Source organism: Euphorbia lathyris, chromosome 7 (genome assembly GCF_963576675.1).
Source record: "Euphorbia lathyris chromosome 7, ddEupLath1.1, whole genome shotgun sequence".
In the NCBI taxonomy this organism is placed as follows: domain Eukaryota; kingdom Viridiplantae; phylum Streptophyta; class Magnoliopsida; order Malpighiales; family Euphorbiaceae; genus Euphorbia; species Euphorbia lathyris.
In genome coordinates this window covers 50,386,143-50,412,333 of record NC_088916.1, presented here as the reverse complement: position 1 = coordinate 50,412,333, position 26,191 = coordinate 50,386,143, and the positions used below count along the sequence as shown (strand labels likewise).

The 26,191-nt window shown below is 34.7% G+C and overlaps 4 protein-coding genes, 1 long non-coding RNA gene and 3 other non-coding genes across 10 annotated transcripts; 5 read left to right on the top strand and 3 right to left on the bottom strand.

Annotated features, from left to right (window-relative positions):
* Positions 1 to 3,002: 3,002 nt before the first annotated feature.
* Positions 3,003 to 5,444, top strand: LOC136200954 (small ribosomal subunit protein eS25y-like). Its single transcript, XM_065991458.1, has 3 exons — positions 3,003 to 3,106; positions 3,181 to 3,390; positions 5,073 to 5,444. The coding sequence occupies exons 1-3, from the start codon at positions 3,104 to 3,106 to the stop codon at positions 5,184 to 5,186; spliced, it is 327 nt and encodes a 108-aa protein (XP_065847530.1). The 5' UTR covers positions 3,003 to 3,103; the 3' UTR covers positions 5,187 to 5,444.
* A 2,242-nt stretch (positions 5,445 to 7,686) lies between these two features.
* Positions 7,687 to 9,271, bottom strand: LOC136200927 (uncharacterized). Its single transcript, XR_010673609.1, has 2 exons — positions 9,085 to 9,271; positions 7,687 to 8,128 (listed from the first exon to the last, which is right to left on the bottom strand). It is a non-coding gene; the product is annotated as an uncharacterized lncRNA (long non-coding RNA).
* A 3,820-nt stretch (positions 9,272 to 13,091) lies between these two features.
* Positions 13,092 to 17,719, top strand: LOC136235246 (protein WEAK CHLOROPLAST MOVEMENT UNDER BLUE LIGHT 1). 3 transcript variants are annotated; one of them, XM_066024837.1, is made up of 5 exons: positions 13,100 to 13,246; positions 13,324 to 13,413; positions 13,511 to 13,586; positions 13,969 to 15,145; positions 15,515 to 17,719. In XM_066024837.1, the coding sequence occupies exons 4-5, from the start codon at positions 14,009 to 14,011 to the stop codon at positions 17,366 to 17,368; spliced, it is 2,991 nt and encodes a 996-aa protein (XP_065880909.1). In that variant the 5' UTR covers positions 13,100 to 13,246; positions 13,324 to 13,413; positions 13,511 to 13,586; positions 13,969 to 14,008; the 3' UTR covers positions 17,369 to 17,719. The 3 variants fall into 3 exon arrangements, with proteins under 3 accessions (XP_065880908.1, XP_065880909.1, XP_065880907.1); XM_066024835.1 differs by lacking the exon at positions 13,511 to 13,586; XM_066024836.1 differs by lacking the exons at positions 13,324 to 13,413; positions 13,511 to 13,586 and having other exon boundaries at positions 13,092 to 13,246.
* A 1,159-nt stretch (positions 17,720 to 18,878) lies between these two features.
* On the top strand, positions 18,879 to 18,964 carry TRNAY-GUA (transfer RNA tyrosine (anticodon GUA)). Its single transcript is given in 2 exon segments — positions 18,879 to 18,915; positions 18,929 to 18,964. It is a non-coding gene; the product is annotated as a tRNA-Tyr (tRNA).
* A 71-nt stretch (positions 18,965 to 19,035) lies between these two features.
* TRNAY-GUA (transfer RNA tyrosine (anticodon GUA)) lies at positions 19,036 to 19,121 on the top strand. The gene is given in 2 exon segments: positions 19,036 to 19,072; positions 19,086 to 19,121. It is a non-coding gene; the product is annotated as a tRNA-Tyr (tRNA).
* Positions 19,122 to 19,464: 343 nt separating this feature from the next.
* TRNAY-GUA (transfer RNA tyrosine (anticodon GUA)) lies at positions 19,465 to 19,550 on the top strand. The gene is given in 2 exon segments: positions 19,465 to 19,501; positions 19,515 to 19,550. It is a non-coding gene; the product is annotated as a tRNA-Tyr (tRNA).
* A 505-nt stretch (positions 19,551 to 20,055) lies between these two features.
* LOC136235959 (photosystem I chlorophyll a/b-binding protein 5, chloroplastic) lies at positions 20,056 to 21,338 on the bottom strand. Its single transcript, XM_066026083.1, has 5 exons — positions 21,073 to 21,338; positions 20,853 to 20,985; positions 20,666 to 20,778; positions 20,363 to 20,556; positions 20,056 to 20,269 (listed from the first exon to the last, which is right to left on the bottom strand). The coding sequence occupies exons 1-5, from the start codon at positions 21,303 to 21,305 to the stop codon at positions 20,127 to 20,129; spliced, it is 816 nt and encodes a 271-aa protein (XP_065882155.1). The 5' UTR covers positions 21,306 to 21,338; the 3' UTR covers positions 20,056 to 20,126.
* A 628-nt stretch (positions 21,339 to 21,966) lies between these two features.
* Positions 21,967 to 25,460, bottom strand: LOC136200852 (protein CYPRO4). The gene is made up of 2 exons (XM_065991330.1): positions 23,563 to 25,460; positions 21,967 to 22,491 (listed from the first exon to the last, which is right to left on the bottom strand). The coding sequence occupies exons 1-2, from the start codon at positions 25,204 to 25,206 to the stop codon at positions 22,210 to 22,212; spliced, it is 1,926 nt and encodes a 641-aa protein (XP_065847402.1). The 5' UTR covers positions 25,207 to 25,460; the 3' UTR covers positions 21,967 to 22,209.
* Positions 25,461 to 26,191: the final 731 nt, after the last annotated feature.

Below are 26,191 nucleotides of genomic sequence, written 5' to 3'. Positions count from 1 at the left end.
TGCCTTGGCAGTTTTAGCATTTACAAAAACTGCAGCAAGCTCCTTTGAAAGAGAATTCAGTATCCATGAGAAAACTAGGTCTTCGTTCTCCTTCCATTTTAGGTGCGCTTCAGATGCACTCTCAGCTGGTTCATCATCTCTGGTGATGTAGCTTGTCTTTCTCTTTGCACTTATTGCCAAAAGCATCACTCTCTTCCATAACATGTAGTTTTTCCCATCCATGATTACACTGACAATTGCCAGTCCTGGATTTTCACTGCTTTGATTATTTCCAGAATTAGAAGAATTCATTGTTGTTTATGAGATTAACAATTTTTCGGAGTTAATCGTCTCTTCGCGATCTTGATTCTCTTCGCGATCTTGATTTCCTTCTAAATCTTCACGATCTGGAATTGGACTGTTGTCTTCGCGATCTTGATTTCCTTCTGAATCTTCACGATCTGGAATTAAACTGTTGTTTTCTCGATCTTGATTTCCTTCTGAATCTTCTAATTCAACATTATCTTCTTCGTAACTGATGTTAACAACATCGACAAATGATCTATAGATTTGTTTCTTCTTTTTCATTCTTCACCGCGATCATTTTTCGGTCGCCGGAATTCAATCGGAATTCAACTAGATCCACCGTCCAGCTCTGATACCATGATAATTTGATGAATGGAAGAAGAATCAAATCTATTATTCATGAATTCAAGATTGCGTTTATAGGAAAGCATTAGAGGCTTATATACAAGTTGCTGCTAACAAACTCTTAACAAATTAAGTTGGATATGACTATTATACCCCTGAACTAATAACTACTTAATACTGAAATACCTATGCTCATTTCAACAGTTTTAAATACTCATTAAATTGTCATTAAAAAGAAACAGAAAATTGTCATCAAGAAAGTAACGGAAAGTGTCTTTAACAAAAAGAAACGAAACATTTAATTATGGAAAATTGTCATTAAGAAAAAGAAATGGAAAAATTATCGTTAAAAATAGAAAATTGTCATCAAGAAAAGAAACGAAAACCTCGAAAGTTTAATGTTCTAACGTAAACAAAATAAAGACTCAAAATAGCGGGTCGAGAACATAAGCAGGGAGACCCGATCCGAGTTGAGCGAAAAATCATTTGAGCAACGTTATGAGATTCATCGTAAAATTGGTCATAAATGGATCAAATTAGAAACATAATTGCTTGAACATAAATATTCATCCATAGCAGAAACTATAGTCACTCGATTGAAAAACATAAATAGCAAAAAGCCAAAAGTTAATTAAACGGAAAAGATGTTTGAGAAGGGAAAGAGAAGAACAAACCAACAAAGACAAGAAGAAAAAAGAAAATCTTCATGAAACAAGGTATTGGAGTAATAACCTTAGAGAATTATATTTTATTTACATGAAAATGGGAAAAAGAAAGTAAAAAAATTATTTAGGGAAAAGAAAAGAAAGAGATCCCTAAATTATTTCAAAGGAAAGAAGCTTCATTAGAGGCTCCGTTCTTTATCAATGAAAAAGATTGAACTGAACTGAACTGAATTTAACTGAATGCTACTGAACTTAACAATAATTATGATGATATTAGACTTTAAAATAATTTTAATGATAATATTGAACATTAATAAGCTTATAATAATAATAATAATAATAATAATAATAATGGTTCTAATGATAATAATATCAATAATAAATAAATATATTATTAAAGATAAAACTAAATTAAATATCAAATAAAAGCTCGGCTCGATAAAAGCTTATGAAATTAAATAAAAATGAGTCTAATTTAAATTAAAAATAAAAAATACATACAGACATAAATTTACATGCAATTTAAAGCCTATGAAATTAAATACAAATTTTCATATAAATACAAACTCTTAACTTTTTTTTTATTACAATTAAGGGTTAAAGTGCAAAAAATACCCCCAACGTTTTGAGTCAGGAGTAATTTTACATCTAACGTCTAAAATAGTGAAATTTTATCCATAATATTGATAAATTTAGTAAGAAATAATTTATCAAACTGTCTTCTCGGTCATTAATCTTGTCATCTATACATCACACATGCGTTATTTTATCAGATTTAACATATGTTGACCACCAACGTTAGGGATAAAATTGCATTATTTTAAACATTATGGGTAAAATTGTTCCTGATCCAACACGTTAGAGGTATTTTTGCAACTTAAATAACTCTACAATTAATTGTAAAGTCTATCCCATGAATCTAGTTTTGTCTATTAATAATTGAAGGGCAAAAACATGCAATTTCTAATTTTCAATTATGGATGCATACTTTATTTTTTTTATTAAATGATGTATACTTTAATAAACTACCATTTCTTGACTTTTATAATTTATAGATAATGATAAATTATAGATAAATAATAATAATAATAAATTATGATAAATTATAGATAAATAACAATAATAATAAATAATGATAAATTATAGATAAATAATAATAATAATAATAAATTATATATAAATAATTATAATTATAATAAATAATGATAAATTATTGAATGCTGAAACTGGATGTTGAAATTGAATGCTGAACTGAACTGATTGTTACTGAAATTAAAGTAACAAAAAACATGACCTTACTCACTTAGCATACTTTTTAGTATTATTCTCTTTATTGAATTAAGTGTTAAAACATGATCGGTTTCTCTTTGATTCTTATTTTATTATCTAATTAAATTTTAAATTTAGATTTGTAAAAAAATTCAATTAACTAATTAATTATGGTAATCAAGGTAAAAGCTATGCTTACTTTATATGTTTTCACCATTGAATTAATTTTTTAATCCATCATCCAATGGTGAAAACAGATCAAGTAATGGTACTTTGTTAAAAACAAAGTAACTATAGAAGCAAAATAATTAATTATTAAAATGAATTAATTTAGTCAAACATTTGACGTAAAATTTAATCCTGGGCCACAATGGGCTTCATGCAGGATTTGGATCAAAACCCGAAAACTATTGTCCTAATAAAACCCTAATCGTTGCCAATATAAAATGCACCTCCCTCCCCATCTCCAACACTCCCTTTGTCCGCTCCATCTTCATCTGCAGCTGCTCTTGTTTCATATCTTTCTATCTATCTAATCAATGGTAGGCAACAGATCTGTTTCCTCCTCCATAATATTTCCTGGAAAACGATTTCTGATTTCTGATTGTTTTTTTAGGCGCCAAAGAAGGAGAAGGCTCCACCGCCGTCATCAAAGCCCGCGAAATCTGGAGGAGGGAAGCAGAAGAAGAAGAAGTGGAGCAAAGGAAAGCAAAAGGAGAAGGTAAATAACATGGTCTTGTTCGACCAAGCCACCTATGACAAGCTCCTCGCTGAAGCCCCCAAGTATAAGCTTATCACTCCCTCTATCCTCTCCGATCGTCTCAGAGTAATATTTTCTTATCTTATTTGATCCATTACTCCTGCAATTTGTTAAAAGAGCTTGATAGAAATCATATGTTACTTCGTTTAATTTGTTTGCTTGGTTGGCCTTTATGAGTTTAAGATTTGTTGCACCGAAATGATTTGATGCTCTTAAAAGCAAATGCATTTTTCAAATCTCTACGTTTTTCTTGGTTCCAGGCAGAAATTCATCTAGTTATTCTTCCCCAACCCAAATTAGTTTTCTTCTACATGTTTAAAATATGAGGCATTCGATTTTATTAGCCTTAACTCAGTGTTTTATATAGAGAAAGCGATTTTGAGAAAGAAAGGTGATTAGGTAAATGAAAAGATGAAAAGAGGGTTTGGAAGATGAGGTTTACGTTTGATGAAATTGTTCATGTACTAGTGAGGGACGGCTCCAGGTCTGGAGAGGCCTAAAACGAATTATTCAATTAGGCATTTTGTAAATTATACATGTTGAAATATATTGTCATATAAGAGCTTAACCTAAAAGCTCCAACTTGTAGATAATTGCTTGGATGTGGTGACTTGAGGCTAGCTGGTAGAAAACAATTAAAGGACATTATCCAATAGGTTGACATGGTTCCCTAAATTATCAAATTAGCAAGCCGTTTAGGGAGTGAGGCAATCCATGATGATATGGCTCGCTAAACTAATTAACTAGCCTTTCTCGCTAGCTAAATTTGGCTAGTAACTTCTTTATTTCTCCTTTATTCATTTTTTTCTAATTTATTTACTTTTAATAATAAAATAGAATCAAACAGCTACTATGGTTGGAGCAAAACATAACCTTGGCTAGCTAAGTTTTGTCGAGTTAATATTTTATATTATTTTAGAGAGTCAATAGCTAGCTAGTGTTGGAGATGCTACGATTAACCTAAAAGCTCCAACTTCATAGGCTGTTGTTAATTATTATCTCTATTGTCACAAGAGAACTTCTACTATGCACGGGGTGTAATACACCCGACCAATCGAGAGGGATGGATACCAATTAATGGGAGATGATTGGTGTTAATAAATAAACATGTACAAGTGTCATTATCTGATTGGACGGGTGTAATAGAATTACTCATTGTCACAGAGACCCACCTAGGTGCACTTTTTAATTATAGAAAGGAGCCAAAAGGCCTGCCTAGGTGGGTGCTGTTTCAGAGTTCTGAGGTGAAAGGCCTAGATCCTAGTGTCTTTAGCAGCAAATCTTGCAAGCCCTGGTTTTGTTTTGTATGTTATCAAAATTCTGAGTTTTTAAGTCGTTACTGCCAACTGCTTGTATCGATTATTTTTAGCTCTTTTTGACCCTCAGTTACAGAATGATGTTAGTAAGTTCAACAGTTCAGTATCCCCAAGTATATGTTAATGTTTTATTATTGACGTATGGTGAGAGAGATTTGCTTATTAGTTTTGTAACAAGCAAATCTCTAAATTTGATGTTGTATATTCCGGTTACATAGCAGCAAAAATTCATACCTTTGTAGCTTTGGAGTAAGACTTGTCATGTTCTTTAAGTATTAAAATGCTGTTAATTCCTTCAAGTACGTTGTTATAACATTTAGGAGTTAATGATGTTTCTAAAAAAAAGAGTTAATTGCTGTTAAGTGCCAAGTTTTTGTGTATGTTCTATCTGTTATATATTTTCTTATTAGATTTGATATATGTACCTAACAGATTAATGGGTCACTAGCGAGGAGGGCCATCAGAGAACTGATGGCACGAGGATTGATTAGAATGGTCTCTTCACATGCCAGTCAGCAAATCTACACAAGGGCAACAAACACCTAGATGTCTTTTTCTGCAGGCATATTTTTGAAACATGTAGTTTATTTCTGCTCTTAGAAATTATTTTGAGATTTGTCAGCGGATTAATTAAATGTTAGATATGATCTCTTCACCTATATGGTCTGTTTTTGCATATAGATTTGCTTTGTTGGTATTGTGTCAAGTAACCAGAAATTTGGTACATTGATTAACTTCGAAGATGGATGTGATGAATGGTAATTTCACTCGTGGTGGATTTTACATCCAAGTTTTTTCAGCAAATGTTCTTTGGTGATATATTTTTGATATGTTATATTTGAATTTCAAAAAATAAAAGCAAATTCGTAGTTGAGGAAAAATAAAATATCTGGTCTTTGAAGTAAACCATCAAATATTGTGCTTCTAAACTTCAGATGATATTTGTTTATATATCTTAGGGTTTTGGGAACTTTAATACTCGTCTTTTAAATGTTTGAGATAACCTTGAAATCCTTGAAGGCTATCTTGGCTCGGCTTACCTATTCTATTAAAGTATGATGTGTTTATAGTCATTAAAGTTGTTTCGGAAATGATAAAATCATTAAATTATGACAAGTGTATCAATAATAAGAGCATATCTAATAAAGGGTGTTTGATGATGTTATAATGGTTTTAGCAACCCTTAAAGAGTGTGTATTAGAGTCTTATATTGTTGTACGTTGAGGGTAAATAAGCTCCCCTAAAAACCTTTTATCTATTTTGATAATTTATTTCTAAAATCTGTCACGTGACAACTATATACCATTCACTAAAAAAAAAAAAGTAATATATAACATTGTTTTTTTTTTTTTTTAATTTAGAGAAAATGCAATTACATCAATAAGCTAATTACAAATGTCAGAGTAAAAAATCCGTTAGCACCAGAAAGAGTATGCCCTGCAATAATATGAGCAACTTTATTCGCTAAATGGAGAACAAAGGATACTAAATGCGTATTATGTAAATGAATCTCTTTACAATCCCGATCCGTGCATCATGAATACCAACAATCACACCACTTTTACCAACCTTTACATGCCACATCTCATCTCTAATCATCGTGTCCCAACAACACTAATCAACTACAGCAAAAACAGTTCAACCAATGTTGCATTTTAGCGAACCATTTGTAGACCCCATTGCGCTTTATGTTATCGTCGTAATTTATAACATTCTCGTATTAATTACTATTTGTTTCATACAATTTTTTTATAAACTATAATGATGATTTTAGTATATTTTCATAATGTTATGTAAGTCATTCTCCTGTGTTTTCAGACATTTTCATAAGGTTTCATCACAAATAATCAAAGTCGGGGCTTAAGACGAGGACTGTGAAGTGAAACGGAGCATTAAACGAAGATTAATCACTTAAGTCTTTGCACCTCGTCAAGGTGCATCCTAACCTCGTCGAGCTGAGAATTAAGTGTCGTTTATACTGACTGTGATTAAATTGATTAATGGAAACTCATAAGTTGGACCTAGTGACCATTTAGAGTGGCTTATTGATTTTCCAAGGTTTTTCATGAATCTTATTACGATCTTAGATTAATTACTTTAGTCGAACCAAAGTGAAGTAATAAATTGAAAGTTTGGAATTCAAGAAAACTTAATTCTTCTTTGGATTAATTACTTTAGTCAGACCAAGGTAAACTAATTAATCGAAAGTTTAGAACTAATAGCTCGAGAGATTTTCTTGAATCTTAAGTAATCACTTTAGCAGGACCAAGGTAAAGTTGTTTAAAAAGGTTTAGATCTAATAAAACTTAATGTTTCTCTAGACTAATTACTTTAGTCGGATCAAGATAAAGTAATTAATCAAGAGTTTAGAACCAATAACTCGAGAATATATTAATTAATAAGATCAAAAGCGGATATTAACTTTAATTATGTGGTAATCATGTTTAACCTAATTAAGCCATGTTTATCCATTTAAGAACTAACTTGTGATTCTTAATGCTTGTTGGAGATGGACCAAATCCCAACTCGAATATAATTAATCGTTTATACTGACTGTGATTAAATTGATTAATGGAAACTCATAAGTTGGACCTAGTGACCATTTAGAGTGGCTTATTGATTTTCCAAGGTTTTTCATGAATCTTATTACGATCTTAGATTAATTACTTTAGTCGAACCAAAGTGAAGTAATAAATTGAAAGTTTGGAATTCAAGAAAACTTAATTCTTCTTTGGATTAATTACTTTAGTCAGACCAAGGTAAACTAATTAATCGAAAGTTTAGAACTAATAGCTCGAGAGATTTTCTTGAATCTTAAGTAATCACTTTAGCAGGACCAAAGTAAAGTTGTTTAAAAAGGTTTAGATCTAATAAAACTTAATGTTTCTCTAGACTAATTACTTTAGTCGGATCAAGATAAAGTAATTAATCAAGAGTTTAGAACCAATAACTCGAGAATATATTAATTAATAAGAAAAATCGTCAACTTAAAAAGGATAAAACAACTTGAAAAATGTTAAGTGCTATTACCAAACAAAGAGGTTAATAAAGTTAAAAACTATAGTTTCTTCCATTATAAGTAATCTCTATTCAGTGGCGGAACCAGGACCCCGGATGACCCGGGGCTCAAACGTATCAGCAAAAAAATTCAAAACGTCAAAAAAAAAAAATCGAAACGTCAAAAAAAAAATTTCGAAACGTCAGTAACTATTATTACATGTCTATTTTTTATAACTGAATCCTACGTTTGTACAATGTTTGATAACGTTGCAGAATAGGTTCATTTTCTATGCTTGCAAACATATTCCTCTCGATGTATACCAACATACTGTCATTCAAATATTTATCTCCTATCTTGTTACGCAAATCAGTCTTGATAATGTTCATTGCTGAAAACACCCGCTCAAAAGTAGCCGTCGCGACAGGTAATACCAAAGATAGCTCAATAAGTCGATGTCCTTGGTCTTTTAGTTACGAATTTGTCCATTCTGAAAAGACCAATATGCAAGTGACAGCAATTCAACTAACAACCATTTCAATCCCAATTCAACTAAATACAAACAGTAATTCAACTAACAACAATTCAACTAACAGCAATTTCAATCCCAATTCAACTAAATTACGGTGGGTTCGAATTGAGCATTTTTAAGTGAAAGCCAAGGTCCGACCTTGGACCTACCCGACCCACAAAAAGGTCTAAGTGGGAATGATCTAAAATTGAAAATTCAATGACCCGTATAGGGTTCAGAGGTCCCAAAACTTACTGTTCCAAAAATTTGGACCGTGGGTCGGCGATCTCGGGCCTGAAAGTACTCAATCAACTCTTGGGAAAATTACATAGAAATTCATCTTTTAAAAGCTATTTACATCTATGTCAGGTCATAATTTTAAATTATGTCAAACTAGTAAAATCAGTACTTTTAATATATTTTAAGGATTAGAATTTATAAATTAGAAATCTAGAATATATTTTCTAGGGTTTATGATTTATGAATTGGAGTCTAAAATTTTTAAATTATGGTGTAAAATCATAATATGTAGAGAAAAATTAAATTTGGTGATACGACTTAGTTATAATTTTGTACTTAATTGTGATATTCATGTATTTGACCCACAACTCTTCCGGTAGTTTCAATTGTCCTTTTGAGCATCATTTTCCGGATTAATAAACTCCTTATGCTCTCAGATGCTTCTCCAATGCCTTAATTTGAACTTTGTTTCTACTAGACTTCTCCCATTTTTACTCGTTTTGACATTTTTGGTGCCCTCGTCATATTTTTTCTAATGTGAAGTTTACATATTGATATGCATATTAAAACAGGGGTTATTGAAGGTAAATGAAGAAGGAAAAGTAGAGGTACTAACAGATGAAGCAAAGCAAAGGCACAAAAAAGATAAACCAAGCAAGCAGCAAAAGAAAATCAAAAATCATTTTCCTCCTGACCTTGCGTTTTGCGTTTTGCGCAGCGACTGAACTGAACGGTGGCCGGCGGCGGTGGAGACTGACTTGCAAGCAGGGACTGACTGACTGGTGGCCGGCGGTGGACTGACTTGTGCGATTCCCCCTGAGTTGAGCCGACGGTGTGCAAGTGCGTAGAAGAATCGTAACTCTCGCGTTGCTCTCCTTTTCTCAAATTAGGGATTTAGGTCTTAATTAGGTGCTGTGCCTTTTAATTTGATTTATTTTCATTGAAATCAAAACGACGTCGTTTTGCTCATGACCAAAACGTCGTCGTTTTGATATAAAATTTTTTTTCCCTGTCGGCTGCCGGGGCTCGAGCCCCACTCAACCCCCTGGTTCCGCCCCTGTCTCTATCGTCAATTTGTGTAACTCATATTCACTTGTTAACGTAATTTTAATTCGGTGGGGGAATAAGACCACTGAGAGAGAAGGCGAAATAGAAAATGCTATAGCACAAAACTCTACATTTCGATTGTTTAAATAATAGATAGTAAGCAAAAAGATTAGTAATTATAATCACCATCCTTGTGGGAACGATACTCTACTTTCACTTTATTACTTGATACACGATTAAGGTGTCATTGCCTTCACAATTACGTATATGTAAAATACGCACCAAGTTTTTGGCATTGTTGCCGGGGATGGTAGAATTGTAATATTAATATAGTCAAGCTTCTATTAATTTAGATGTTTTATTTTTATGCACACAAGAAGTATAAGTTGGCCTTTATTATCGCCTAACCTTGAAATAGAATGTACTTTCGACAGGAACCTAGCTAATCAAAGAGCAAATATAGCACAAGGTGAACGTTCCATCATGGATCTACTCACTCCAACCCGTTTGGATATGAGTATCGTGGAACCTACCATTGGGGCAAACAATTTCGAAATCAAGACAATGATGATTCAACTTATACAGAACTTCGGCCAATTTGGCGGAGATCCGAGAGAAGATTCAAACTCCCATTTATATAAATTTGTTAAACATTGTTCTATGCTTAAGCAAAATGGGGTACCACCAGAAGCTATTAAACGGAAATTGTTTTCTTTTTCTTTAAGGGATGATGCAGCTGACTGGTTGGATTATCTTGAGGTTGGATCCATCGAGACATGGGATAATTTAGTTAAGAGATTGATCAGCTAAATACTTTTCCCCATCTAAAATGACGATGTACAAAAACGAACCAAGTTCTTTTCGCCAAACTGATAGAGAGACACTGTATGATGCATAAGAGCGGTTACGCCAACCGTTGAAAAATGCGCATATCATGGGTTTGATAAATGGCAACAGGTTAGTATCTTCTGTCGCAGGTGGAACCATCCTTAAGAAAACCCAAACGGAGGCTTATGATTTAACCCATGAATTGGTAGAAAGTTGTTCTCACTAGCAAGTAGAGAAAACTTCCGAAACGAGAGCGGGAACATATTTGGTTGGTTCGTTCTCGAGATCTAACATTGATGAACTGGATAAGAAAATTGATAAAATTAACGAAATTGTACTGGTCCAAAAGAATTTAACTCATTTTCTTCATATATGCCTTTCTTCTTGAATACCCATATTAAAAACCTTTTCTATACTACGGAGTCGATCCATTATAAGGATTTGAGTTTTGACCATGTTAAATTTTCCATTTAAGCTTGTCAGAACTTGATTATATAATCTTAAAACTGTTGTTCTTTAATCTTCTTAATAGTAGTACATTTTTTTAGAACTATTGGTACTACAGTTACAATTTTGTATAGGCATACATTAATAATCTCCCAAACAACTTACAATTTTGTAAAATAGTTAGTGATTGTGAGATCACCTTGCATCATAGATGTAATTTCATCTTGTAGTTTTGTTATACTTAGATGGTCAGATTGAGAAAATCGATTCTTTAAATTCTGCCAGACTAAGAAAAGTTTCAAACCAAGTTATGCTATGCGAGATTGAAGATGATACAAAATGATTAAGCCAAAATAGAACAAGTTGATTGCAACGATTCTATACTAATAGATTTGTTTCTTTGACACCAAATTGCTACAAAAATTCATTAACAAGCTTCAATTTGTTTTTCACAATCAAGGATATTTTTAACGCTCTTGCCTATGAATTATAGTCTTTGCTACCAATTAGAACTTGTGAAACTAAAGATTAACTAATATTCTCAATTGAATGTACATGGGGCTGTAATCGAGCCGAGCTGAGCTTTAGCCTGTTCAAGCTCGGCTCGCTATAAATTTAACGAGCTCGAGCCCAAGCCGAGCTTGCTATAAAATTAACGAGCCGAGCCCGAGCCGAGCTTTGGCTTGCTCAACGAGCTTGAGTCGAGCTTCGAGCTTGTTTCGAGCCCAAAATCCTCTTTTGGACTTGGTTCATTAAGAAAATTATCTAACCATGAATTGTTTGTGAGTAAATTGTTAATTATATTTGTGAAGTTTGCTCGCAAATAACTCTTTAATTGTGTACATAAACAAGCTCACAAGCAAAGTTCGTGAATAAATAAACAAGATACTTATAAATAGTTCATCTATTACTCATTTATTATGTTTGTGAACGAACTCATCTAATAACAAATGAAACAATATTAAGTTTAGATATTTGTGAACTAACACAAAGCTATATAGTTTTCTACAAAACTAAAATTTGTTCATAAATGTTCTAATTGAGCCTGCTCGCGAGCTTTCGAGTCGAGCTTTGGCATGTTCAAGCTTAGCTCCTTTACGAACCGAGCCAGTAAATCGTGTTCACAAGCGGCTTGTTTACAAATCGAGCCGAGCTTTTATCGAGCCGATTACCAAGTCGATCATGAGCGGCTCTGTTCATTTACAGCTCTAAATGTACATAGTAGATGCCAATCAGATTCAAAAATTGAATCAACAACTCGAACATTCTTGTTGTCATTAATAATGAAACGGTTAAAAAGTGAACTTTTTGATGAAAAGATTGATCTCCGATGAATAAAGATAAAGAAGAATTTGAGAAAAAGAACTCAAATGATTAACAGAATTGTTGTTATGCCCTGATCCAATTCACAAAAAAAAATGTAAAATAAAAAGAATCTAAGAAAACGAAAGAGATATATGAATCTTGAAGAACTAAACTGAATTTCATTTATATTGAATTAAGATTAAAAAGTTGAAAATTTTAATAAGCAACACTTACTTATATAGGGAGCAAAGTGTAATACGTAAATAACAACTAATAACATAATTCCTAACTAACTAGCACTAACGGTAACTAACCAAAATCTAATTAACAACTAATTAATTTAACGATGTCCTTTTGTCTATAGCCACGATCTTCGAGATAGATTACACGACATTCATTATACCAGATATAAATTATCGTTCATTTCATTCTATAAAGTAAATTAACTTACTTTAGCATTTATTCTCTGACAACTAGCCGATCGATGATCCTCTTATTTTATAGATGTAGGTCAGATCAACAAATCAGTAAACTTATTTTATTATAATATGAATAAATCTCCTTAATAGAATTTCATGATTTATCATTTTCTCTCTCACTAAACTTCAAATGGAATAGATAAAAAATATACATTGTAAGAGATAGATTCCGTGTGAAGAAACCCAATTAATTATGGATTTCAAGCAAATCATCATATTAAATAGTAATAAAAAAAAGCACATAAAAAAGCAGGTAAGAATAATAGATGGAATGATGAGTAATAACAAAGACAGAGTTTCTTTTTCTTTTTTAAAAGATAAAAAAAACGGTTAAAGTATTTTTAGAGTAACTAAGAAACTAAATATTAAAAACTAATTTCTAAATATGAAAATTGACCATCCAATTGACTAATTTTGAAAATATAACAGAAATAATTAATCTTGTTAATTAAATGAAAAGTCTAAAATTAAATATGGTAATAACTCCAAACTGGATTATAAGTTATAACTTCAAGATAAGAAACAAGACATGATAATAAACCTAAACAAACGCCGAAAATCCAGGTCATTTCAGCAGCTAAATTTTATTTATTATATATATTTGAAAAGTATTACTAACAAAAATAAATAAATAAATAAAACTAGAACCAGTAGTAGTCTTTTAGCTAAAGAGCAGTCTTCTTCTTCATATAAAAATAAAAATCCAATCTTGAAGCTGAGAAGAGAAAGAGATGGGATCTGTTTCAGTGAGGTAGGCTCCATTAATTCCTCGCACGTGTCTTCTTCTTCTGTTTACTAATTTTAGCTCCATTTTTTCTTTCGTTTCAGTAAATTATTTTCCCATTCAAACAAACAAACATCCTTAATTTAGTTTCCAGTTTCTTCTCTTCTCTCTTTCTTTCTTTGGCCTTTATTCTGGTATGTTTCTCTTCTCTTCTCTTTTCTTCTCTTTTCCTCTATCTTTTAATTTATTTAATCAGATTGAGTTTTTGACTTTGTTGATTTTAATTTGAAGCTTTTCTTCCTCACTTTCCAATTTCAATCCTTCTTTTCACGTTTGGAACCTATCTCACATCTCCAAGTTGACTTTCGTAAGTCCGCTTAAGGTTTTAGGAAATCGAAATTCATTAATGAAGCTCTATTTGATAAGTTCGATTTCCGATTATGTTTTTGTTGTTGACGGTTTCAGATAATGTATAGCTGATTATGTTTTGTTCTCTCAAAATGTCGGATGAACTTGATCTGCTTTTTTTAGCTTAAGAATTGGTTAATCTGAGCAGAAAAAAATAATCTGAATGTTCAGTTCTATGCCTCTATTATGATTAATTTACATATCCTCCCTGCTGATCCTTAATTTTAATGTCCAAACATCTGATTTGAACCATAAATTATGTGATTAATTGCATGTTCTAATCTTGCATTTACATAGGTTTTATATTTTGCTAATTGGGTTTATGTTTTCATGGATTTTAGAGGCCATAGTGGGACTCCTTAGACCACTTTTTTTATTCTGATGGAGGATGTGAAAGTAGCTGAAACTATGCCTCCTCCACAGCATTCTCCATCCTCCCAACAAAACAATCAATCTCATGCTGAAGGCTCAACCTTCCCCGTTAGCAACGGGAAAGTAGATTCCGAATATTCTAATTCTGCGGATTTCTTGGATGTTAGTAACCCTTTTCTGGACCAAGTTCGACCTGTTGAAGCAGAAACTTCAAGTCAAAATCAGCTTCTTTCGGCAGACAATGCGGTACCAACTTCAACATCTCATTTAAAGGATGTAGCAGAAACTTCAAGCCCGAATCAGCTTCTCTCAACAGGCGATTCGGTACCAACTTCAACATCTAATTTAAAGGATGTAGCAGAAACTTCAAGCCCAAATCAGCTTCTCTCAACAGGCAATTCGGTACCAACTTCAACATCTATTTCAAAGGATGTAGCAGAAACTTCAAGCCCAAATCAGCTTCTCTCAACAGGCAATTCGGTACCAACTTCAACATCTAATTTAAAGGATGTAGAAACTCGAGGTATAGTCGAGGAGGGCACTTCCAAACCTGAAATATCCTCAAATGTACTACAAAATATGCAGCAATCTCAAGATACTTCTTCTTTGTTTGATCGTCCCCGTGTAAGTGTCAATAACATTGAAGATACTACTTCGTCGATGGATTCTCCTCGTGTTAACATTGACGATGAGCAAGATACTCTTTCTGCTTTTCGTCCCCGTGTTAGCATAGATAACATTCAAGATACTTCCTTTGATGACCGCCCACGAGTTAATGCTAATAATGCAGATAATTTTTTGGTGGATAGTCCTTGTGTTGGTGATGATAATGTGAACCAACTCTTTTATGCTCATCGTCCAACTATTAGCATTGATGATATCATACCGGACGCTACCTTTCCTTTAACTAGCTTGGAACCGGATGAGCTTGATTTGCCCCATGTGAAGGTCAGATCGGAACAAGATCAAGCTGCCTCTGAGATTCCCCATGCGAAGGCTTCGAGTCCTACTCTCAGAATGCCATCTTTCAGCTCACCTACCGGAGGTCTTATAGACACGAGAGCACCTTTTGAATCGGTTAAAGAAGCTGTTTCGAAATTTGGTGGAATTGTAGATTGGAAAGCCCACCGAATCCAAACTGTTGAGGTACACATGATCATGCTATGATTTTATTAATAACATCAATATGATCTTCAATTTTATGCTTCATTTTTTTCTGAGTATTGGTGGATGAACATATGCCGGAAAGTGATATTCTTTTCATTCTTTTGGTGTTCTGTTTTATTTATATAAAGTTTGAAGATTTGTGGTGCATATTAGATATCTATATCATTCTAGGAATAAAGGAAGGAAAAAAGATGTGAATTTATTGTGCATAGCAAATTTCTTTTCTCAGTTTTGCTCGTATAAGTTTAGAACCAGTGATTTTAGTGGTTCCTTTGAATCAATTTGATCAACCAACAAAATTTGTCAACATGATAGCTAATATATCAAATTTCTTTTCTGAATCTGTAGAAACGGAAGCTTCTAGAAGAAGAGCTAGAGAAAATACAGCAGGAGATGCCCGAGTATAGGAAACGGTCAGAGGATGCTGAACAGGACAAGGTACGAACTCTTCAGGAGCTGGATAGTACTAAAAGACTTATTGAAGAGCTAAAGCTAAATTTGGAGAGAGCACAAACAGAAGAGCGTCAGGCAAAACAAGATTCCGAACTTGCCAAACTCAGGGTAGAAGAACTAGAGCAGGGGATCGCTGATGATGTTAGTGTTGCTGCCAAGGCACAGCTTGAGGTTGCTAAGGCCAGGCACACATCTGCAATTGCAGAACTCAAATCTGTTAACGAAGAGTTGGAAATATTGCGGAAGGACTATGATTCTTTGGTTGCTGAGAAAGATCAAGCTGCGAAGAAAGCTAAAGAAACTGTTTCGGCATCAAAAGATATTGAGAAGACCGTGGAGGAACTTACAATCGAATTGATTGCTGCAAAGGAATCGTTGGAGTCTGCACATGCTGCGCATTTGGAGGCAGAGGAACAAAGAATTGGAGCAGCCATGGCCAAGGAGCAAGATGCTCTTTATTGGGAGAAGGAATTGAAGCAGGCGGAAGAGGATCTCCAAAGACTAAACGAACAAATTCTTTCAGCGAAAGATCTAAAATCAAAAGTGGATACTGCTTCGGCTTTGCTAATTGATCTAAAAGCTGAACTAGCAGCTTATATGGAATCTAAATTGAAGGATGATTATGATGAAACGGCATTCAACGAGCTAAAGGGAAGAAATCATACTGATATACAAGAAGCTGTGTCTGCAGCAAAGAAGGAACTTGAAGAAGTGAAACTTAACATAGAAAAAGCAGCTGCTGAAGTGACTTGCTTGAAGGTGGCTGCCACGTCACTACAATCGGAGCTTGAAAAAGAAAAATCATCTCTTGCTACGGTCAGGCAGAGAGAAGGAATGGCATCGGTAGCGGTTGCTTCTCTTGAAGCTGAGCTGGAAAGTACAAAGTCAGAAATAGCTCTAGTTCAGATGAAGGAGAAAGAAGCAAAAGAAAAGATGATAGAGTTGCCGAAACAACTGCAGCAAGCAGCCCAAGCAGCTGATGAGGCAAAGAAACTGGCTCAAGAGGCTCATGAAGAGCTGCGGAAGGCAAAGGAAGAAGCGGAACAGGCAAAGGCAGGAGCTAGTACAATGGAGAGCAGATTACTGGCTGCTCAAAAAGAGATAGAGGCAGCCAAGGCTTCGGAAAAATTGGCTTTAGCAGCTATTAAAGCATTACAGGAGAGTGAATCAACTACAAGCTTCGATGGCACAGATTCGCCTGTTGGCGTAACACTTTCTTTGGAGGAGTACTACGAGCTGAGCAAACGTGCTCACGAAGCAGAAGAGCAGGCAAACATAAGGGTGGCAGCTGCAGTTTCTCAAATCGAGATAGCTAAAGAATCTGAATTGAGAACTGAAAGGAAGTTGGAAGAAGCGAGTCAAGAGATGATTTCGAGAAAGGAAGAGCTTAAAGAAGCAATGGACAGGGCTGAGAAAGCAAAGGAAGGGAAATTGGGAATAGAACAGGAGTTGAGAAAGTGGAGGGCTGACCACGAGCAACAACGAAAGGCTGGAGAATCCGGTGGTCAAGCTGCAGCTAAAAGCCCTACTGAAACCAAAAAAGAATCATACAAATCGGTAGATGGCGAACAGGAGGTAACATTCCAGCCTATGCCAAGTCCAAAAGTATCTATAGATGGATCTAGCACTGAAACAGAACCATCTTCAGATAACAAGTCTGTAAGGAAGAAAAAGAAATCATTGCTGCCAAGGTTTTTACTGTTTCTGGCAAAGAGAAAGGGACATGCCTCCAAGGCAGGGTCCCCATAACTCACTCGAGCTGCGGTATTCAATCTGCTTTTCTTCGAATCGTTACCCGTACATTGACCATGATTCATTGATACAATGGTATAGAGTTGTTACATGTATGCAGATGTTGTATGATAAATTGGGTGCATTTGATTTTCCCTCACAAAGAGAAATGGTTGGTTAGGTTTGGCGAATATAATTTTGGCATTTTAGTGCTTGCAATGCCTGGGGAAAGGACATAATAAGTGTTTCCATGTATATTTTTTTTTTCTTTTGCAATGTATAGGTTCTTGCTAAATATGGTATCTGAATATCTTTTGTGAAGGTGTGAGATTGGTTCAATGAAAATATTCTATCTTTTTCGGATTGTTTAATGTTTTAGAGAAGAAGAAGAAGAAGAGTGATCTGTCTTTGATCTCTGGATGAAAGTTGAATGTTTTAATTTAGACCTTACTGTGTTGCCTGCTCTTCTACCACAACTCTTATGTTTGTTTTGAATGAATGGAAGAGGAAGTAAAAGAAATATACATTTTGTTAAATTTATCTATAAATGAGTATTTATAACTCTAATGAAATAAGGGATAAGGTATCAAAATAGATCTTTAGTTTTTAAGAAAATATTAATCTAGGCTCCACGTATAAAATAATTTAAAAATGGTACCAGTTTAGGTATCGATAACGGAACGTGGTACATTATTTATATTACTCCGTGGAGAGAGAAATCAGAACTTAACGAAGTAATACGAAGGACGTGTTACGTCTATTATCGAGACTTACATTGGTACTTTTTTTTTAATGTTAAGCTCATATTGGTGCTATTTTGTACGTGAAGCCTAAATTGATACTTTTCCAAGAACCGTAGGCCTATTTTGGTACCTTATCTCATGAAATAATGATAGTACCGAACATGTGGTAAAAGTATTTACGATCTGATTACATGATACGTAATTTTAGTGTTTAGGGTTAGCTTAGTAGGTAATGGATAATTTATTTTTGTTGACATGAAATTGACACGTAGATTTGTTGATATGAAATTAACATGTGCTATCTTGAAAATAACACGAATATTTCGAATTATTGTTATATTCTTTCATGTTTTTACATGTCATTTTAATAAATATAAAGTATTATTTACAAAAACGACTTAAACATCTTATATTATTATAAGTCAAATACAATATTATTAGATTTTTAGATGGTTATTGTTAACATGCTAATAAAAAAAAGACATTAAATATTTAAAAATATTAGAATATCCTTTTATATTTTTAAAAATAATCATTAACCTATGTATATACATAGTAAAATTACATAGAACTAAAAAACATGATATGAAATCGAAACTATCCCGAAAATTTTACATGACTCGAACCGATAATTGCTACCTTTACAGTAATTATAATAATGCGACGAGTCTTTGAATCATGTTAGAAATAAACACCCAGTTAAGAATCCATATCCCTCATGTTGAGTCTTCTTCCTTAGTTACCTTCTTCTAAGATTATCATTAATTGTTGACAGACATTCAAAACCGACCTTAGCTCAGTTGGTAGAGCGGAGGACTGTAGTATGTGAGCTGTTATCCTTAGGTCGCTGGTTCGAATCCGGCAGGTCGGATATTTTTCGTTTTTAATAAGCCATTTTCTTTTTGATAATATGTTACAGTTGTAGTAGATAGAGTCTCTCATCCGACCTTAGCTCAGTTGGTAGAGCGGAGGACTGTAGTTTGTTATCTGTAATCCTTAGGTCGCTGGTTCGAATCCGGCAGGTCGGATATTTTCGTTTTTAATAAGCCATTTTCTTTTTTATAATATGTTACAGTTTCAATATAAACTCCATTGTTGAAAAAGTTTCTCATCCGACCTTAGCTCGGTAGAGCGGATGACTGTAGTTTGTGATCTGTAATCCTTAGGTCGCTGGTTCGAATCCGGCAGGTCGGATTTTTTCGTGTTTATGCTTTTTCCGGCGGTCGCTTGTTCGAATCCGGCATGTCGGATTTTTTTCCCGTTTTTAAGCTTTTTCCGGCGTAAGGTCCGAGAGAAAGAGAATTAAAAACCCTGGTCCTCAATTCAGTTCAGAGTTTGGTTATAAGATATATTGTAGAAAAGGATTCACATCCGACCTTAGCTCAGTTGGTAGAGCGGAGGACTGTAGTCTGTTTCCTGTAATCCTTAGGTCGCTGGTTCGAATCCGGCAGGTCGGATTTTTTTATCAGTTTTTGTTTTTATTTTTTTTATCTTTTCTCTAGAATGAAACCAAAGCCCAAACAAATAATTGGGCATCTGCCACTCATTTCATTGCAAAGGGCTTCTAACGAAAATTGCTTAAGGAACCAGAACGTTTTCTCAAGATTGTTGGCAGACTTATTATGTACCTAGCTTTTCCAGGTTTGGTCTTGCTTTCATTACACAACAACTGAATCAATTCATGGGTGCTCCAATTTAGTTGCATTTCTGCTTATTGTGATTCAGACCGGAACGTTGTAAGATTACACGTGGTTCGATTAAAGTCTTGAACTATTTTATTTACTTCCTGAATTTCAGCTTCTAGCCTCACTAGTTGTATTGCAGTAGCTTTCACCTAGTCGGTCAAGTGAATTTGGTCAGTCACCGTTAGATCTAGGAGGTTAAATCTAAGTTATTGTCATGTTATTAGGATCTACCATGTGATTGTCATGGTAGGTGAAAATTCCTAAAAGGCAATCAATATGATACAATGATTAAATTAGAATTGATAATGTATTGAGTTTGGAACAATGAATGAAGTTACAAATTGATAATTAAGAAGCAGAGTTAGAGAGAGTTTGGATGATGGTTTTGTGCCATGGGTTAGAGAGGTGCTCCACAAGATTATCAATAGGACCAGCATGAGTAATCCTAGCTTGTACAAAAATCCCCAACATAGCTACCATTGCAAGCCTCCCTGATTTTACCAATTCAAAGAAAAACACTCTGAAAATTGAAGGACACTAACAAATCAACAACTGAAATCATAACAAATTCAAGTAAAAGATACCATTTTTAATCTCCTTAAGCTTCAAGGTATGAGCATTTTTTATATCTTTAGCAAGGCCAAGTGGGTTTAGCAGAGGACCTCCAGGATACCCAGGCTCTAGGCCTTCAAGAGCAGCTTCCATTCCAAAAAAGGAACCATCTTTGGCCTGAGAACCAGGGCTAACATAATCCATATATCTTCTTGTCTCAGCATAACTGCAGGAAACAAACTCGTAATGTAAAGACCCGGTTCAGAGTAGATGACGTAAGGTAAAAGAACCGAGCAAGGAGCGGTCTACGGGACGGAGAAATAGAGGTTGCTTACCCCATCAATAGTAGTTGGACAACCAGTAAAGTTCTTGCATTTGCAATGTCATATTTGACTGCTCCTGCTTCATACCAAACTGGCAATTTGTTTATCCCCGTTACCCTTAGTAACTGCACTAAATACTCGGGTCAATGGACAAAAATATGTTCAAATATAATGAAGAAAAGAGTGAAATGTGGCTTACATCAGTGAAAAGAATTCCAGCAACTCCAAGCATAGCAAAGCGGGAATGAACAAGCTCTGCCTGCACATACCACTTCAAGCTTTCAGGGTCTTCTCCAAGCCCAAGTGGGTCAAACCCATAATCTCCGGCCAAACTTAAATTAATTGCACAAAGTCACACACAAAGTTAAGTCTAAAAATGAAACTTGTTTTAAGTAATAGAAAGGGCAAAGTTGACGTACGTTCCATCAAGATATGAAGGAGGGTCTAGCCCAGGAAGCCATGTGGCTCGCTGCTCAGCCTCAGCCTCAGCCTGAGCACGAACGACAGTCCTTCTTGTGCAGATACTTTTAGAAGGCCAAAATGTATCACCGCCGAATAACAATGGCTTGCTTATATTCCTTGAACCAAAAGAGGAAGAAAAAGAAGAAGAAGATGGCTGAAAAAGCAAGGCCCTTCCCATTGCCACCGCCATTCTTTCTTTCTTTGTTTCTGAATCTATCAACAATTCTTAACTAAAGGCATTTACAAGTTCCACGTATGCAACTACCTTCCAAAATAACCACTTATCTTATGTACAATACAATACCAAAATATATATAATAGTCCTTGGATTATCGCTTTTATTGCATTTTTATAGTATAAATCACATGGAGTGTGTAGATTACACTAATAGGATTATAAGTTAACAACTTATTTCGACAAACAAAACAATTAGTTACGAACATTAAACTCGGTTAAAAACATATATAAAATTACATTATTTAAAATTTATAATGAGGTTTTTGAATTTTGCTATAAATTAATCACATTTAACATTAAAAAAAAAAAGACAATTTTAATATGTTAAAAAATGAAATTTCAAAAGAATATCAAATGAAGCACACTTTTAAGTAATGCTCACTAACTTTTCTGTTAATTAAGGACTTATCAATTATAGATTGGGAGCTCAATCATGTATCAAATAAAGATCAAAACTTGATCAACAAAAATTGAAAAATCAGCAACTTAGAATGCTTTTTTCTAATAGGAAACATGGCCCCACCAGATTCTTAGTCTGAGGTGAATTCAAGACTATGCAAATTTGAATATATGGAAGTTGAAAGAAGCATAAATATTGCAGGCACCAAAGCATGGGAAGAACAAAAAGGAAAGACCATACCATTAGAAAGAAGCCACTGCTGCTGCTTCACTGATGAGAAATACAACAATAGTGTTGGACTCGTGAAATAACTAAAAATTAGCTGTAACCTAATACAACTGAATTACACATCATTCTTTGCAGAATAAGTTTCTCTGCACTCGGTTAAATATAAAATACAGAAAAAATAGGAGTGCCCATTTAAAAGCTCTCCCTCCCTAATAACACTGAGAGAATGTTATCGCCTGGTGGACATGCTAAAAGAGCTGACTTTCATAGGGGTTGCAATCACGAGAGGAGCCTCAGGAGAATCACAGACAGCAAACTTGTCATGCATGAAACGACTGTCGACGATTGAGTCATCCTTAAGGACTATCTTATAACAGTAGCAGCTCTTCAGACCCTCTTGATTGTGGTAGCACTCGTGTGAACCATCCTTCACCTGTTGGAAATTCCATATCACACTAAACTTCCCTACTGTTGCAACCAAATGCCTCTCCTGCTTCCCATTCTCCGTCACCTAAACAATTTTCCAACAAATCATTATGATGATGATGATGATGATGTCTCATTATGTCCAGCACTTCGCTTTTGTTGAAAGAGCATCATAATTCAAAAACAGATAAAAAGCAAATGCAACAATTTACACATAATCAGGCAACTATTAATAACACTCACTAGAAAACAGGTCCAAATTACTTTCTCCATCAAGCAGCTAATAACGAACCCAATTGACTACCGGCAATAGATATCAGTATGTTGTTGATTATTAGTAATCAAGCACAGACAACTCCCAGAAGAATTAGATACTATAGAGAATACATGTACAAGAGGAAAAGCCTTTTTTGCGGGCAAACAAAAGAAAACACGTCTATCATTCAATTGAAAAGCTCAGGTTCAAAGATACAGACTTTCGAGAAAACAATTTGATCACAGAACACATTCAAGTTCCCAAAATTTCATTAACACACCATGCAAGTCGCCTGTTTGAATCTACAAACGTTAACCCTAAACATGTTAACGAAATCATAACATGCAGAGTAGTCTACTGGTCTTCTATACAGAACCATTAGAAAACACAAATGAATTCTGGAAGCACCAAGTTTTATATTATAGGGATTATAGGATCCATTCAAAAGGATAAAAATCCTTAGTAGCAATACGTACATTGTCAAAGCTTCCCTGAAAATACTTCATATTTAGCTTAATGAACATTTTTCCAAGTAATTATATGCAAAGCAATTGCACATCCAAGTAACAAATGGATTGAAGTTTTTGCTACAATTATGATTACCAAACCAGAATACTTGAATGACACATAAGAGAATCACAATAAGCAAACAAGGACACCCTGTTCACGTGTAGCAAGAAAATATAAGTTAAAGCAGCAAAGACGATGACAAAACGTACACAAGTCTAATTATTGATGGGCTGAATGCCACCAACAGCCAGTGGTAACTCAAGTTTCCAATTTCTCGGGTCATGGCAAAAGATGTATCTACATCATACATGTTACCTATTGGACTAGTAGCAATCTGAAAAGCAACAGAGCCAGCATATAGACAGAATGCAAATATGTATGCGTACTTACCCATGAGAATTGAGCATTTCGGAACTTATTGTTGATTCCAGCTAAATGAGAATCTAAAGGAGTCAGCTTCAACAATCTTGGTGCTGCAATCCTATTTCCCATACGACCACTGAAACCTGTCTTTGTCTTGCCATCTTTGTCCGTAAAAAGAGTGCATATGAGGATTATATAAGTATCAGTAGTACCCAATATCCACTTGCCATCATAGGTAACATCCACATGAGTAATAGGCGATCCGAGGCCAGGAAAAGCAGTCTTTGCCAGCCTCATAGAATTGCTCGAGTACAACCGAATTTTCCCATCCAGAGAGCCAACCACAATAGATCCATCCCCAGTGCTTGCAAAACATTGAAAGTTTGTTCCTCTTGAGAACTGATGCCCTTGTGCCCAATTCAGAACAGGGCCATCAGAAGTTGCAAGATCCTGAACAATCCCATTTCGGTCTCGCATATCCCATCTGCAAAGCCTATTATCATCCAATCCCAAAAATGTTGAACCTGATGGATCCAATTGGGCTCCTTTGCTATCATTTGCAATATCTCTCATAGTAATATCAGTTCCATCTTTCTCGAATCTCCACTGTGTAACAATCTTTCCAGTCTCAATGTCAAGATGATGCAACCCTGTAGAATGTGGATTTCCTTCATTCACTGGACTCATAAGCAGCATATTAGTCTCAGCACGCATAAGAAGAGCTTTCTTAGGAGTAGGATGTCCCGAACTGAAATTGCTTTTAGGGTTCCCACTCCCACCACCAAAATTCACATAAACTCCTTTTCCTTGAACGCCATGAGCAAAATTTTTAACAACCTGAATGCCTGACTCACCCACCAAGAAACTATTATCCAATGCACCCAATGCTAAGCTCTGAATGCCTCCATTTGCTGCCTCCTCAAACTCCTCCCTCAAATCTTGATGACCCCTAATTGGGGTTGCCGATTTAGGGCTTTTGAAGAAACTGTCTTCAGCATCTTCCCACATAGAATCATCAGCCTTTTCAGGGTTAGCCCATCCAAGAAAATCCTTCCCGTAAACCTTAATTTGATTGGCTTCATTGGCCTCAAACCCATAAGTATTCTCAAACATACAATCTTTGTACTTACCGACAAAAACCGCATAGTCTTCATCGGTAAAGAATTTCATAGCCCATACACCAGTAGCTACAAAATCAACGCGACGTTGATCCTTAAATGTCTTCATTTGCATACAATCAGCAACTTTGGCTTTGATTTTGTTACTAACCTTCAATACCCACCATCCTTCCCCTTCAGATTCCGATTCTGACTCATCATCTTCATCTTCATCAACATTGTTATCAATTTTAGAGGTCTTGAAGAAAGAGTATGAAGTAAGCTTCTCCGAAGTTACCCATTTGGCTTTGGGGGTGTTGCCTCCAATATGGAGATAAAGCTTAACTGCATTTTTCAAATTGGGATTTCCACTTTGTAGGGTTGTTGTAGATGGGTATTTCAGCTTGAGCGCCTTCAATTTGGCCTCAACCTCGTCGAGAGACGAAGGGGTTTTGGGTCTGTGCTCAGAGAAGGATTTCTCTGGCGTATCATATCTTTCTTGTTCTGTTTCCTCCTGGTTCTCGGTGTCTGAATCCGAGGATTCGAGCTCGTCGCGGCTGTGATTCGCTCCCATTTCAGCTTGATGATTGGCGAAAAAGAGTGACGGCTGAGAGGAATGAAACGCAGAAATAGAAGAAGGGATAAAAAAGAGAGTGAGATCTGGGGATCCAGAGGGAAATAATCGGTTTTGAAGAGCGCCAAGTTCAAAATTTGAAAATGTATCGTTGGATTGGAAGTTGTTGGGGTTCGGTTCTGTTTTGTGCTTAGGGTTGAAGATGAAAATATTAGGAAGGGTCCCTTCACCTGCCCATCAAAATATTAGATTGTGAAAAAGGAGGGGAGGATAATTTATGGACATCCATAGCTTAAATCAATTTAATTGTATTACTCCCTCTTAGATGTTCATAAAATACTGTGTCTTGTTAAAATCTTACTAGAAAAAACAATGGAATAATAATCTAGTGAAAGAAAATGAGTATACAATATTTATAATACCCATGGTAAGTTGCCTTGCAAGCAGTGGCGGAACCAGGACCCCGGATGATCCGACGCTCAAACATATCAGTAAAAAAAATTCAAAATGTAAAAAAAAAATCAAAATTAATTGCGTGGTTGACGGTAAACTTTTAAAGTCCAACCGGGCTGGGGAAATTTTTTTTTGTCTCCAACGCATTAAAACTGTAAAAATGTTATGGTAAAGACATAATAAAAAAATAAATATTAAATATGTTTATTTTTTTTAATGGTAAAGACATATTAAACATGAATTCAAAAGTGTTATCAAAATAAAAATAAAGAGTCCATTTAAATTAATTAATAGTGGTAACATGTTTTTATAATTATTGAAAATAAAATTAAAATAAATAAAAACATTTTTAAAAGAAAATGAGATTGAAGGGAGTTGAACATATGACCTCTCAAATAGAAATAAACATCATTAACCATCCCATCTACCTTTAAACATTAAAATAATACTACATATAGTCAATATAATTCTCTCCAAAACATTACCAGACACCAAAACTATTTTTTTTTTCAATTCTCCGGCGGCCTGTCAG

Excerpts from the sequence above, each read along its gene's own strand:
- LOC136200954 (XM_065991458.1), top strand. Across the intron at positions 3,391-5,072 it reads TCCTCTCCGATCGTCTCAGA|ATTAATGGGTCACTAGCGAG; the intron begins GTAATATTTTCT and ends TGTACCTAACAG.
- LOC136235246 (XM_066024836.1), top strand. The coding sequence starts at position 14,009 with ATGGAGGATGTGAAAGTAGCTGAAACTATGCCTCCTCCACAGCATTCT. Across the intron at positions 15,146-15,514 it reads ACCGAATCCAAACTGTTGAG|AAACGGAAGCTTCTAGAAGA; the intron begins GTACACATGATC and ends CTGAATCTGTAG.
- LOC136235959 (XM_066026083.1), bottom strand. The coding sequence starts at position 21,305 with ATGGCGGTGGCAATGGGAAGGGCCTTGCTTTTTCAGCCATCTTCTTCT. Across the intron at positions 20,557-20,665 it reads GTCCAACTACTATTGATGGG|TTATGCTGAGACAAGAAGAT; the intron begins GTAAGCAACCTC and ends TGTTTCCTGCAG. Across the intron at positions 20,270-20,362 it reads GCTTAAGGAGATTAAAAATG|GGAGGCTTGCAATGGTAGCT; the intron begins GTATCTTTTACT and ends TGGTAAAATCAG.
- LOC136200852 (XM_065991330.1), bottom strand. The coding sequence starts at position 25,206 with ATGGGAGCGAATCACAGCCGCGACGAGCTCGAATCCTCGGATTCAGAC. Across the intron at positions 22,492-23,562 it reads GAAATGCTCAATTCTCATGG|GTGACGGAGAATGGGAAGCA; the intron begins GTAAGTACGCAT and ends AAAATTGTTTAG.